Raw genomic sequence first — 12,525 nt, forward strand, 5'->3', positions numbered from 1 at the left:
AGAAAAACTCTTCTTCTTTAGAGGACTGATACTTAAATTGAAGGTAACGCATACATATAAAGTGCATTTTAAGACAATCAATATCATATTAACAGCTGTGATACCAGAATTTTTACTAATTATAACCACTTATGGTCAAATATCAGCTACTTTTACTTGTTCAAAGAGCCCCATCATATCCTACAGACAGAAAAAATTGACCAAATGTAGCACTTTATACTTCCAAGGTCATGCTGTAGCCTGCCTCTCAGCAACACTGAAGCTCTTTTACAGCGTTGCTTTTAACCTGACAGTTCCTCAGTCTGAAATTTTCCACTCCTCTGTGTCCTTATTCTTCAGCTTAACTCCCTGTATCACTATGTCATTCATTTGCTTTGCTCACATTAAAGCCAGAAGAAATCCTAAAAGCCTCCTTTTTTTCCCTCTCCCTCCGCTGTACTGCACTCACTTCTCTCAGCTGCACACGGTTGACCTGTCAGTCTGCATTATCAGTGCTGGGGAGTGTTGATAGAGAGCCGGGACGGAGCAGCATTAAAATATTAGCTAGCCTTGAGAGAGAAGGTGAAGAGAGGTGGAAAAAAAAGGCTGGAAAGAGAGGCTGAAAGCAGAAGTGATGGGTTCTGGGAGAGGGAAGGAGCAGAATGAGCGGCTGAGGTCATCACTGTCGCTGCACATTGTTGATGAAAATGACATGAGGCTTGTCTAATCGCTGCTGAGACCGCTCTGTCATATACAAGAGGCTGTAGTGGATGAAAAGATCGGAATAACAATTATGACCCCAGCTCTCTGGTGGGTTGTCAGCGTGAGAACAAAAGAGAGTAACAGCAGTCATTATGAGAAAAAAACATGAGCACAAAGCCTATAGATTAAGCAACAATATACAAGCAATCATTGGACTTCATGATCAATAACGCTTGTGGTAGGTATTATTACAGGCTGGTCAGTTAGATCACCTCACAGGAGAAAATGAAGGAGACTATTATCCCAGACCTTCTTCCTCCCTGAAAAACACTTTGAATGATCTGCTGCTGCTCATGGTGCGATGGTGCAGGTGCATGCTTTGCATTGGGCATGCTCAGCCCACTTCCACTCAGAGCTTCTGCCACAGTCTTGGTGCAAAGAAATTGTTGTTGATTAATGAAACTTTTCTGCTGTTTTCTGCTGCTTTAAATCACCCAGTACTGATACAATACTACAACGCCAAAGCTTAACTGCCCATACATTTGCATACATTCAGCTGTAATTCTGTATTTAGTAGGCAGCATGTGAAAACCATCAAGATCTGCAGTATGCCAAAAACTCCCAGATGTCCTAATGATCCGAGAAGATTTCTCAGTATCCAATGGACCAGGCTAACTGGCCCATTGGATACTGAAAACACACTATTTCTCGCAATGCGCAGTGCTGATGCTGTTCATCTATGCAGGTGTCACTCAGGTTTAGGTGAATTATCACCACCTACTGGGATGAGTCAGCACCACAACTGCAATACAACACTAACTTGACAATCGGTGAGATGGAAGTGAAGTGTCACCGATCTTTTCACTTTTTGTCAAGAGATGTTTGGCAGTTCTGCAAAATTCATTTATGTTAGCATAAACCACCTATTAAGTTTTTTTTTTTTCAAATTATACCTTAGTTATACAGAGTTTTCAGTTTTCAGCAGTTTTTCCATCAGCTGTACAAACAAAAATTCATTCTGTTTCAGTCCTGGGGAGTATAATGAACAGTATAACTTTTTGTGTAAGATTGAAAATAAAAAATAATGAATTCTGCTGTAATATAATTCTACGCCTCTCAAAATTTCTGATTCATAGAAAGAGGACCCTGAAATCCCTCCCTTAATTTGTTGTTTTTCTAAAAGAATGTAAAATGTACCTTAAACCACTGAATTTAATGAAAGGACACACAAATACAATTACTTAAAATAACTCCTCTGTGAAATCTAATAACCATTTTCTTCTTTGCTTGATTTCATTAACATTTTATTACATTTGACTTAACTTTTATTGTATTGTTCCCCTATCTTCAACACTGATTGAGTGATGTTAAATACTCTTATCTGACAATCTCGCTCTATATTTATAACTAAATTGTTAAGATTTCCCCTTGGTTTGTTTTCTATGCATATATAATAAAGAAAAAATATCCATCAGCTGTACTTCCGCTTTTCTAAACTGAAAACCAGCATAGCATATTACAAATAGACCCAACAGAACAGTCATACTACACACTACATTTCATATCAGTAGGCAGAATGCAGTACCCACTTCTTATCTAATGAATGCAGTAGGTGGTTTGGAAAACAGTCCATTTCATCCTCTTATTATCTTATCAGGTGATACTATGGAAGAAAATTTCCTATAAACTTTACTTTTCCTTTCAAGATCCAAAACCTAGCAGAGCTACAGCAAAGATCTAACAGAAATGTAACAAAACACAGTATCTTCACCAGCAGTGTGCAGTACATACTACATATGTGAAGGAGAGGGTTTTGAAAACAGCCTGAATGTGAGTGAGTAAATAAAATGTGGTGCCATATCATGAAATAATTACTCATTAAAAACAGCTGAGTAAGTAAAACATGTCTTTAAGCTTGTTGAGTTTAAACACAATGTAAATGCTTCTATTCTGGCAGGAGCTCTAGCAGTTTTATGCCAGGCTGTGCTGGGTGACAAAACATGTTACTGAACCTGCAGTGAACTGTAAGCCCCCTCCTGACCAGGTACCCACAGCTGCTATCTGATTTCTCTCACACCGCCAGTCAGCATAGGCTTCTGCTCCAGTGTGAACTTCCCAGTCAAGCTGACAGCTTTGTGTCTTTTAACTGCCAGAACAAATCACCATGCACACATCCTGCTGTCACCAAGGCAACACAAGCAACACCCGTACCTTTGCCTAGCGAGCAGTCTGGAGTGCCAAAGTCCATCAGGCTGGATATCTCTGTCGGGTAGCACATGTCTGTCACCATTGTCTTCTGCCTGTGATGCACTGATGGATCTGCAGAGGAAACAAACAGAAAGTAATACGTTTATTCCCTCATCATCAAAAACTGTGTCCAACAAAACAATCTTATACTTTCATGCAAGTAAAACTTTGTTGCCACTTTGTTGCTAGTTGCATCAGTACTGTTCAATCAGAAGATTTATCATGACTTAATATCAGTTAAGCACACACTCGGGATCTCTCTAAAGAAGTTTCTCCAACAAACCACTGCAGTTGTGATTTGCTTGTTAAGGCTAATATACCTGTCTTATGCACCCATCTTCTCAAACCTTATTCTCAATTTATAGTTATAGATAATCTTTATTTTCTTCATATTGTTATATAAAAAGACATATACATTACAATGTCAATATAAAGGAAAAAGTCTGAAATGAATAAAAAGAAACTCTCTCACAAAACGTTATTTAAACACTTGACAAAACACACACAAAAGGAGTGACACTATTTGGCCAGAATGCCATATTAACCTTCTATCAGATCATTCTTGGAGCAAAATAAAAAGCAAAAAGATTTCCAAACAAAACTTAAGTTTCACCAGAACAAAAGAATAACAAAAAATAAAAACAACAACAACAAACAAACAAAAAACACAACCAGACAGGGTTATATTTGTCTAATGTGTTGGTTTTGATAAGTTTTTTGAAGATACTGAAAGTTTTGGCTTCTTTGTCCATCCAAGTTGTTTCATAAAGAGATACCTTTAACTATAGTACTCAAATCCTTTTGAATTGTAACTACTTTTTCTTTTGATGACATGACACTGAATGTTAGGTGGTAGGAAATTTTTGTGAGCTGCGTACATAATTTGCTGCATTTGATAATCTATTAAGTCACTCAGTTTCAACAACTGTAATTTTACAAAAAGTGGATTTACATAAAATCCATCCATACGTGATCCACTGACCCATTTCTGTGCCCTACACATTCAGCTAATAACACTCAAGAGCTTCAATTAAGATCCAGTGAGTGAAGCTCATCTATTCAAACACTCTCACTTAGTACATTTTGTTCGAGTGGAATCAGTAAGCCCATGTGAAACTCATCAAGGCCCCTACATCCACTGCTTTCACTTTCCTCCCTCACTAAATGTTTCACCTCCATGTTTGTGTAAAGCTTGTAATGCTACAAAATATGAGATTAATTACTCTAGACAGCAACCTCCGCAACCAGCCAGAGATTTGTTTTTGAAGCTGATACCAGGATTTCCTCTTGAGGAGGGCTTTAGATCAGAAATCTTCAAAATGAAAGTAAATCTGCTTAGGTCTTAAGGTTGGATTTCATGCCAGTTTAAGGTGTGACAGCACCCCCTGCATATGTGCAAAAGTTTAAATGAAACATGTTCCATGATTTAACCATGAAAACCACTGATATGCACATCCCCTCTCAGGTGCCTTCTGAGCAGCACAACCACTTCTCCGTAACTATGATCTCAGCTCCTCTCCTGATCTGCACATTTTGACAGTTTCAATTTCACGACCACATGGTATTTATCCAGATTGCTGACCTTCTCCTCTCCTCCTCCCTTCTTCCCTCCTCCGTCCTCCTGACCTGTCAATAACTGTTTAGGTGTTGTTAAGCTGACCTTTTCCAGAGGCTTTAATATGGAGATTGGACAGCGGACAGCTCATGCCAGGGCGCTCTAAAGGCTGCTCTACTGAGCAGCGACCATAATTAGAGGAGGAGGGAAACAGAGAGGACAAGGCTGCTAGCTTACAGACAAATTCACATCGTATATTTTTCAGGTATTTGTGATTTCTACCACCAAAAATAGAAATGCCAAAATATAAATTCACAGCCTCAGCGTAAGAGCTGGCTGAGGAGGGCCAAAGGAGCATGTTAATTGATGAAAATCAACAGGTTTATTTGGATATTTGTGCAACCGAATAAAAAAGGAACGCACTAAGTCAAAACATTTTATACTAAGGTCAAGTGTAACATACATCATCACACTTTTACCTTGGTGCTTTAATAAACCTCTGTCATATGAACTTTTCTGTTTTTTCATGACCTTCTATTCCTGAGGGGGTTTCAGTGAGGTCCGTTATATTTCAAGGGGAAAACAGCCTGTCACTGAGTCTGTGTTAGTGCTGTAAATTATGTGAATGTGCTCTGGAGAGGTGTATCCCGGGGAGTTTATCTGCCACCTCATTTCTGCCTGCCTGAACTCCTGCTGCGAGGGGTCAAAGGTTAAAGAAACTATGAGGCCAAGCTGTGTAGGTCCATCACCTTTCTGGTTTCAAACCATGCAAAATCAAAGCACAAGCTACTGAACTGACAACACAAAATGTTTCACTGATATATCTGTAATATTTTTCTTAAACACAAGCTTCCTGAGGGCTGCAGGTCTGACTGACAGCAGCGGCAATATGGTCAGATACTGTGAGATACACTCAGGACAAGCTTCCTGTGAAACAAATATGCCTGAAATTGATCTGTCTTATTCTGTTAGGTGGGAATCAGAATTGGGCTTTTTTCAAAAAAGGACAGATTATTTTGCAGTGCTGTTTTTATTCTGTTTTGTCTCAAAGGGGCCTGTCAAAATGGTCATACTCACAAAAGCAAATTTGTGTGTCCCAGCAGGAGCAAAATTTAGGCATTTAGGCACCACAACTGCAGAAATAATGACCCACAGTCATTTAAACTAAAGCTAACACATATCTAGAGGAACTGATGAGCTAATAAATTAGGAGACAGTAAACTCAGATTACATGATGTTACCGACTTTAAACAAAACACACAAAAACTAAAACTGAGACGGAAATACAACTTTTAGCAAACGCTGACACAAAGAGTGTGACAGACTAACTTGATACCTTACATTATAGTACAGCCTTACAGTATAGTGAAAGCACTGACAGTAAACAAAAAGTCTATCAATTCTTGTCCACCATAAGCTAGGAAAGGTAAATATGTCAGGGAATGCCTCTTTCTCTATCTGCTGGTGTTATGCTGCGTTCAAGTGCCCAAACAATCATCAGACATGGTAGATTTGGAAAAAGTCGAGACTGACCACATACTTTTGGCTGAACATGTATGCATTAGTGAACAAAATGTGAAGACAAGATATAAACAGATAAAAGTAAAACTGATGTAGAATAACTCCCCATGTTTTTGTTTTTTTGTTTAATAGCTACTATCGCCCAAACAGTGATGTGCTGGTCAAAAACGACTCAGCTCTTAGAACCAGGTTGTGTATGTGAACAATATGCGCCAGCTCCCGTTTGAGAGTTAGCCCCTCCTTTTGTTGTTGACAGAATAAAGCATCTTTTGTTCACACCATTAGGCTATAAGAACATCATTTACTGAGTGCAGTCTCAAAGTGTAATGAATGTTTTAACAAAACATCATGTGATCATCACGTGAAATGCATGCACGCAAATAATTCAAAGACCCAAACTGTACTGCAAAGGTCAGATTTAGAAAAAGCCAAAGTGGTAATGAAGAGTCTTTATGGGGTGGGGCTGACAGAGCCAGGTCATGCTTTGTTGAGCTGAGCCAAAATGTTCTGGATGACCAAACAAAGCTGGACTTCCTATATAAAAACTAGAAAAGCACTCAGAGAGCGCAGACCTCTGCTAAGCATATTGTGATTGTGATGCAACACTTTAGTCCAACTTTAATGTTATACTCCATTTCAGCATACTGTCTGCCACAATTTGGTGTTAGCTGCAGGTTTGTATGATTATTTGTTACCTGACAGTGTTGAAAATTATGATGACCCAGTACATATTTCATATCCCGGATCTTAGTATCCAGAATATTGTCAGGATGTGGATCTTACTTCTACATCTGTCAGAAATTATGGTGACCCTGTATTGTATTGTTTTGGAAAGCAATCCAACCATTTATCGTGGAGTTATATACACATGGTGAAACCAGCCATATCCCACAATGATACACAATCCTTTTAAAAAGTCACCCCCAATATTTAATCATTTCCTCCTTGTCCTATTTTGAACATTTCATCAAGATCCATTCATTGGTGTTTGAGTTATATTGTTCACAGACAAACAAACAGACAAACTCTCCCAAAAACATAACCTACTTGGCAGAGGTAACTAATGTCAACTCTGGTGGCTTGTAGATGTCCCTGACACTCATTTTACTCTGATTTTTCACCTGCTAATAAAGGTTATAAGGTTACAAGCAACCTGTTTTTGCTTTACTGTATGATTTTATTTTCTTATCTGACGTAATCAGATGATAGAGTGACCTTTGTGGTTTTTAAGCAAAGGAGCTTCAGTGTACTTTATCGGCTAAATGCAAAAAGTTTCCATCATTAAAAAAACCAACAAAAATATTCGTAGGTGCTCACTCAAACAGGAGAAAAGTAACTTGGAAAAAATTAAATTTCCCCCTGATGGTGGTTGGTGTTTTTCTCTACATCAAAAGCAGTCTAATAAATTATTTAAGCAGACTTATTTAAAAGATTTGGTTACGCATGTAATAAGAAAATTAAAAATGGTAACAGAAAAAAAGTAAACTTTTCATTCTGGTTGAGCTGGAAATTGTTATTTGAAGTCTTTGAGAAATTTTGGTGACTTTGTTGCAGGTGACAGAGGAAAAACACACCCCTGTCAGCCTTACAGGGTAAACACCCACTAGTTAATAATGAAAATATTCTGTGGGCAGTGTGTGGCCACAGAAACACCCCCAAGTGTGATTGGGAGTCAGAGAGGCTAATCAAACATCTGACACAACTTCCCTCTCTAAGTCTAAGCAGAGGGAGGCAGACAACATGTTTGTCTCCCGATGGAAACAGGAGACAAACACTTAGTGGGAGGCAGAGCAGTTATCCAAGCAGACATAGGAGGAAACTATCACGGGTGTGCAGACGGCTTATTATTGCCTACCCTGAGCCAACCTTTAATTAAACTGGCATTCAGTCAGTCATGCAGGCGGCAGAGACATTCATCCTTGTATCAGTCATCACACCAGAAAGGATGAGGACATCACCATGCTACTATGGAGTCACACCACCCTGAAACCCAGCCATCCTGCTAAGCATAACAACGTGTTTGTTTGTGTTGTATCATTCAGAGAGACTGAGACGGACCTGTAGGTACCATTTACAACAAATTACATTGGCTGAAAGCATGCTGAAATTAGCAGGACATGAATGTGCGTAGGCTGCTTTGAGAGATGATTAGCGATTAGAGTAGTCCTCAGCGAACAAAAACTCATTTTCATACTCTCCAAATGGAAAAGTTCTTGGTCTTTGTCGGGGACATAGAGTGGCAGTGGTGATTGAGGGTTGTGGTACAGCAGTTCAACAGAAGTAGGGGTGAATTCACCACGCCGTGGTCATCATGCTCGAACTCAATATGAAGCTCCAAGTTGCAAAGCATGTTAAACACTTAATCGGACCACTTTACCACATCCCATTTGAGCAGACAAAGACAGAAAATATTCTAAGTGTAACATTTCAAGCTGAAAGAACTGCAACCATCACAGCAGTATTAGCATTCAACCACTGCCTAGCGACTAGCTTCCTGTTAGCTTACTTGAACTGACATCTGCTGATGTAGGAGTACAAAGTGTTATATGTTTCCTTTTTTTCTAGACAAGTTCCTCAGTGAGGTGATAAAAAAAGATATCTTACAACCCACATTCAAACATTTCATCACAAATAAATATTTCCTCACAAGGGCTTTAACTTGAATTATCACTAAACATCACTTGATGTTCACTGCTTAGTCTTTCTGTTCTTTGAACAATCTGGAGGCAGTAAACTGGTATTAGTCGTGGTCCAATTAAGGGTTAGCAGCAGCCCTTAGGACACTCAACCTTCGTAGACCAGTCAGGCCAATCTGATTTGAGACGGCCAGGGTTACGGAGGATTCTCTGTTTACGTCAGAGACGTGACGCATTTGATCTTCAAATGCAGCTTTCGAAGGCTGCAGGCTCTGAATTGAGACACAGTTATGGATTTGTCCAATTCACTTCTTTATTCTAATGAAGACACATCAGTAAGACATTATAACAACATTTAAAAACCCCTGAGTATGATGTTAGAGGAAACTGGCTGCCATGTGATTATGGTTAACAGCTGAAGTAACACTGTGACATGAAAAAAAAGAGTTGAGATGTCGTGCTGGGAGCAGGCTGTCATATGTAAAGCCCAGAAGAATTTCACCATTTTTTTGTTACATGCTAATTATTCCTCATTGGGATGACAATAACCCCTGTGTTCAATTTTCTATTATTTCCACTCATGCATTTAAATTGGTATGGCACAATGTGAGGAGGAATTTGAAACACTATCTAAATGGAATTTCACAGCAGCGCAGACAATGAACGAATTAACAAAGCTAAATGATGTGAAGCCTTTTGGGTCTCTAACCTTTGGCACACAACTGAGCCGCAGGGCCTCTCTTGGTTACATAAGAAAACTGAGTTAGCTTGTGATGTTTAATGTTTAATGTTTGAAAATCTCATAAAAGAGTGCTCATCACTAACCTCAACCCTCATGGGTCACTTTTGATCTCATCCAGCACAGACGTATGAGGTTTCTCTCAAATCCCTTCACACAAAATGCTGACACCAACACTTTGTGTCTCTTCTGGTGAGTATCACAAACAGTGTTTGACACAGATGGAACAATGAACAGCGAATAAATCTTCCTTATGTTCAAGCTAGACAAAATGTCATAAAAACTGCAAACAAAATATTGTGTAAAACCAACAAAAATGACAAATCGAAACCCCATAAACACAAGCTGTAAACGTGTCAAATAATTATTTAACAACAGCAAGGAAATACAGAAGGAAGCTGACTTAGTATTCAACACGCTTTTGACACCACAGGAAAAGCAGCAGATAAATCTCCCCTCAGGGACAGATTGTAAGTGAAACTTTATGCTATATATCGAAGGTCTAGCTGTCACATCTCTATTAAACGACCAAAACATGGAGCCAAACACTGCAGCAAAATGTCATTCCTTTAACATTTTACCCTGCCCGAGGCTGGAAACTTACTGTCTATTAATCTGTGTTTATAATCATAGGTGACACAAGGAATCAATACCCCCTGCACTCACACAACATTAAGCCTGAGAGGCAGCTCCAAGGCTGCTGTGATCCATAGCCTCTGGATGCTGTCTGTGCGCTGCCGTTAAGAGCACAACAGCAGCCTGCCCTGAGGAAACATGTGCAAAAAAAACCCTTCAGGGACACATCCATTACATCAATGAGGAGAAAATGCTTGAGGAAGATGAGTGTCCAGGGTTACCGGTGTTATGGCTGATGTTGTTCAGCTTGTAGCCATCTGTGGTTTGGTTGCATTTCTCTCACTCTAATGATTTCGGTGTGAAAGGGCAATACAAGGAGGGTTTTTGGGAAAGTAAAACGCAACACGGTGAACCATACTAAGGGCTACTCTTAAAACCTCACTGAATCATTTTCAGTGCTGTTGAAATGCTACTGCAAAATTTTCATCAGAAGTTTTTGGTGTTGAAAAAGTAGATTTAGCAGACAAAAATTATCCATGTGCTCTGGTTAAAATGTGACGTGATGCATGAGATATACCAGGAAACGTTCCATTTTCGCTCATGTTACAATTTATAGATTAGTTCTTTGGTAAATTATGGATTAAATATCTAAGTTACCTTATTCAAAGGACTACAATAAAATTCCCATTCCAGGTAGCATCCAAGTCAGCTGCTTTTTGCACTCAATTACACAAATTCTTGCCCATATGATGGCCTGGGTCCAATTCAGAATGTTTTTATTTACGTATAACAGTTTTTAATGTTTTTAGAGGGAATGACTATGTAAAAGGTATATGTTTTCTTTTCATGATAAAGACAGATTTTACAGCAAAGTTAAAGTCCATGATGTCCATGAGTCCAAAGATGATTTTGGTGAATTTATAGGCTACCATACCAGCCATTGATAAACTGACTTTCTGGTTATTGCTTTCCTGGCAGCAATGTTCAATAATCTAAATACTGTAAATAAAACAATTCTATATCCATAAAGAAGTGTAGCTTTCCAACAAAGAACCACAGGTTTCTCCAACACCAAGGAGCAACAGTTCCTCCAGCTGCTGGAAAAAACAAAAACAAACAAAAAAAAAACTGTGTGGTCTAATTTCTGAACAGGTGTTATTTGATGAGACTCTTTCTACAAAACAACTTCTTGGTGCTTTGCCTATTCTTGTAGACAATGCAAATGTTTTTTTAGCAGATTTTCTAAGGAGAACCAAACAGAAATAGACACTACAAAAGCTCATGGTACAGTATCTAAATATACACTGCAAAAGCTGAAATCTGAGCAAATATTGATGTGTTATTTTAGTAAAAAAAAATTGTCTTATTAGACTCAAGCTGCGTTTCCACCAAGCAGTCAGGGTCGGTTCAGTACGGTTTGGGACGGTTTGGTACAGTTAAGCCTGATCCTGTTTGCGTTTCCACAGCAAACTGTGCCCTGGCGTGGCAGGCGGCGTGTAAGCCGGATGCCAGAAGCCGCAGCTGTTAAACAATAGCGTGACGTCGTAGCAGCGCTACACAGTTTACCCTGCTAATAATTTCAACAAAGAAGAAAAACGCGACACTGTAAACAAAGAGCATAGATGGAAGACATGCAGCATTTCGTCCTCTCTGTGATTGTCATGTGGCTCTTTGATACAAAGTGCAATCAAGCTTTGTTTCAGAGAAGTCTGTGTGCCGCCAGGAGAAATGCAGCCGCTGTCGGGGTAAGTGACGATTCTTTTGACCAATCAACAGTCTGCAGTGTGTTGCTCCACCTTCCGAGAGCAGATCGGTTCAGTCTGGCACCTAGATGGAAGGGTACCAAAAAAGTAGGCCGGCTCGTCTCGGTTTTTAGGGATCCGTCTCGGGATAAGTCAGTGGAAACGGTGCAAAACGCGTGCCGAGCCAAGACAAACCAAACCGGTCTGCTTGGTGGAAACGCGGCTTTAATCTGAGCCACATTGACCTCACAAGTCCAGAAAAATGTCTAACATTGGGATATTAAAAGACAAAAATGACACCTGAATTGCTTGTCAGGAGTGAAAACAATCTGCCAATAGGATGATAAATATTTACTTGTCCAGTTTCTTTGGAAGACTTTTTAAATCTTGTTTAATCTTGGATGACGTGGTTAAATGTAGGCTATAATGGACCTCATGTTGCTACTTGTAAATAACAAAGTAGAAAAAAAACAGCAAATGAATGTTATTCTGAAAAAGTCTAAAGCATTGAATTTTGACCCAGCATCAGAGAACGAGTTTTCAAGCATCCTTTCAACAGTTGAGCTGGATATAGCACAAAAGAACTAAACGCTGGAATTTCAATACAAAGTAGTTTCAAAAGCTTGACGTTTTGACACAGAATTCAATAAAAGCCAACGAGTAGACGGGCATTTTTGACCGGGCATCATTTGAATCACTAATTCAGCCTCGCTCACCACACACTCAGACTGATAACATTAAAAGCAACACAGCACTCAGCTTTGTTATTACACGGAGCAGTGTCAATATGCTGAAACCAAAACAGATGAAGAGCACAGGAGAGCAGAA

At 39.3% G+C, this 12,525-nt stretch overlaps 1 protein-coding gene across 4 annotated transcripts in view; it reads right to left on the bottom strand.

The window, feature by feature from the left end:
• Nucleotides 1-12,525, bottom strand: part of kaznb (kazrin, periplakin interacting protein b) — a 153,018-nt gene that overhangs the window by 30,484 nt on the left and 110,009 nt on the right. For all 4 annotated transcript variants that reach the window (XM_074675161.1, XM_074675173.1, XM_074675183.1 and 1 more), the window contains one exon: nt 2,893-3,000. In XM_074675161.1, the coding sequence (XP_074531262.1) occupies nt 2,893-3,000 (108 nt within the window). The remainder of the gene's footprint in view (nt 1-2,892; nt 3,001-12,525) is intronic.

The sequence above is a fragment of the Halichoeres trimaculatus genome, unplaced genomic scaffold (assembly GCF_033239565.1).
Source record: "Halichoeres trimaculatus isolate MK-OKI-2021-1 unplaced genomic scaffold, fHalTri1.1 fHalTri1_scaffold_1, whole genome shotgun sequence".
Classification (NCBI taxonomy): Eukaryota; Metazoa; Chordata; class Actinopteri; order Labriformes; family Labridae; genus Halichoeres; species Halichoeres trimaculatus.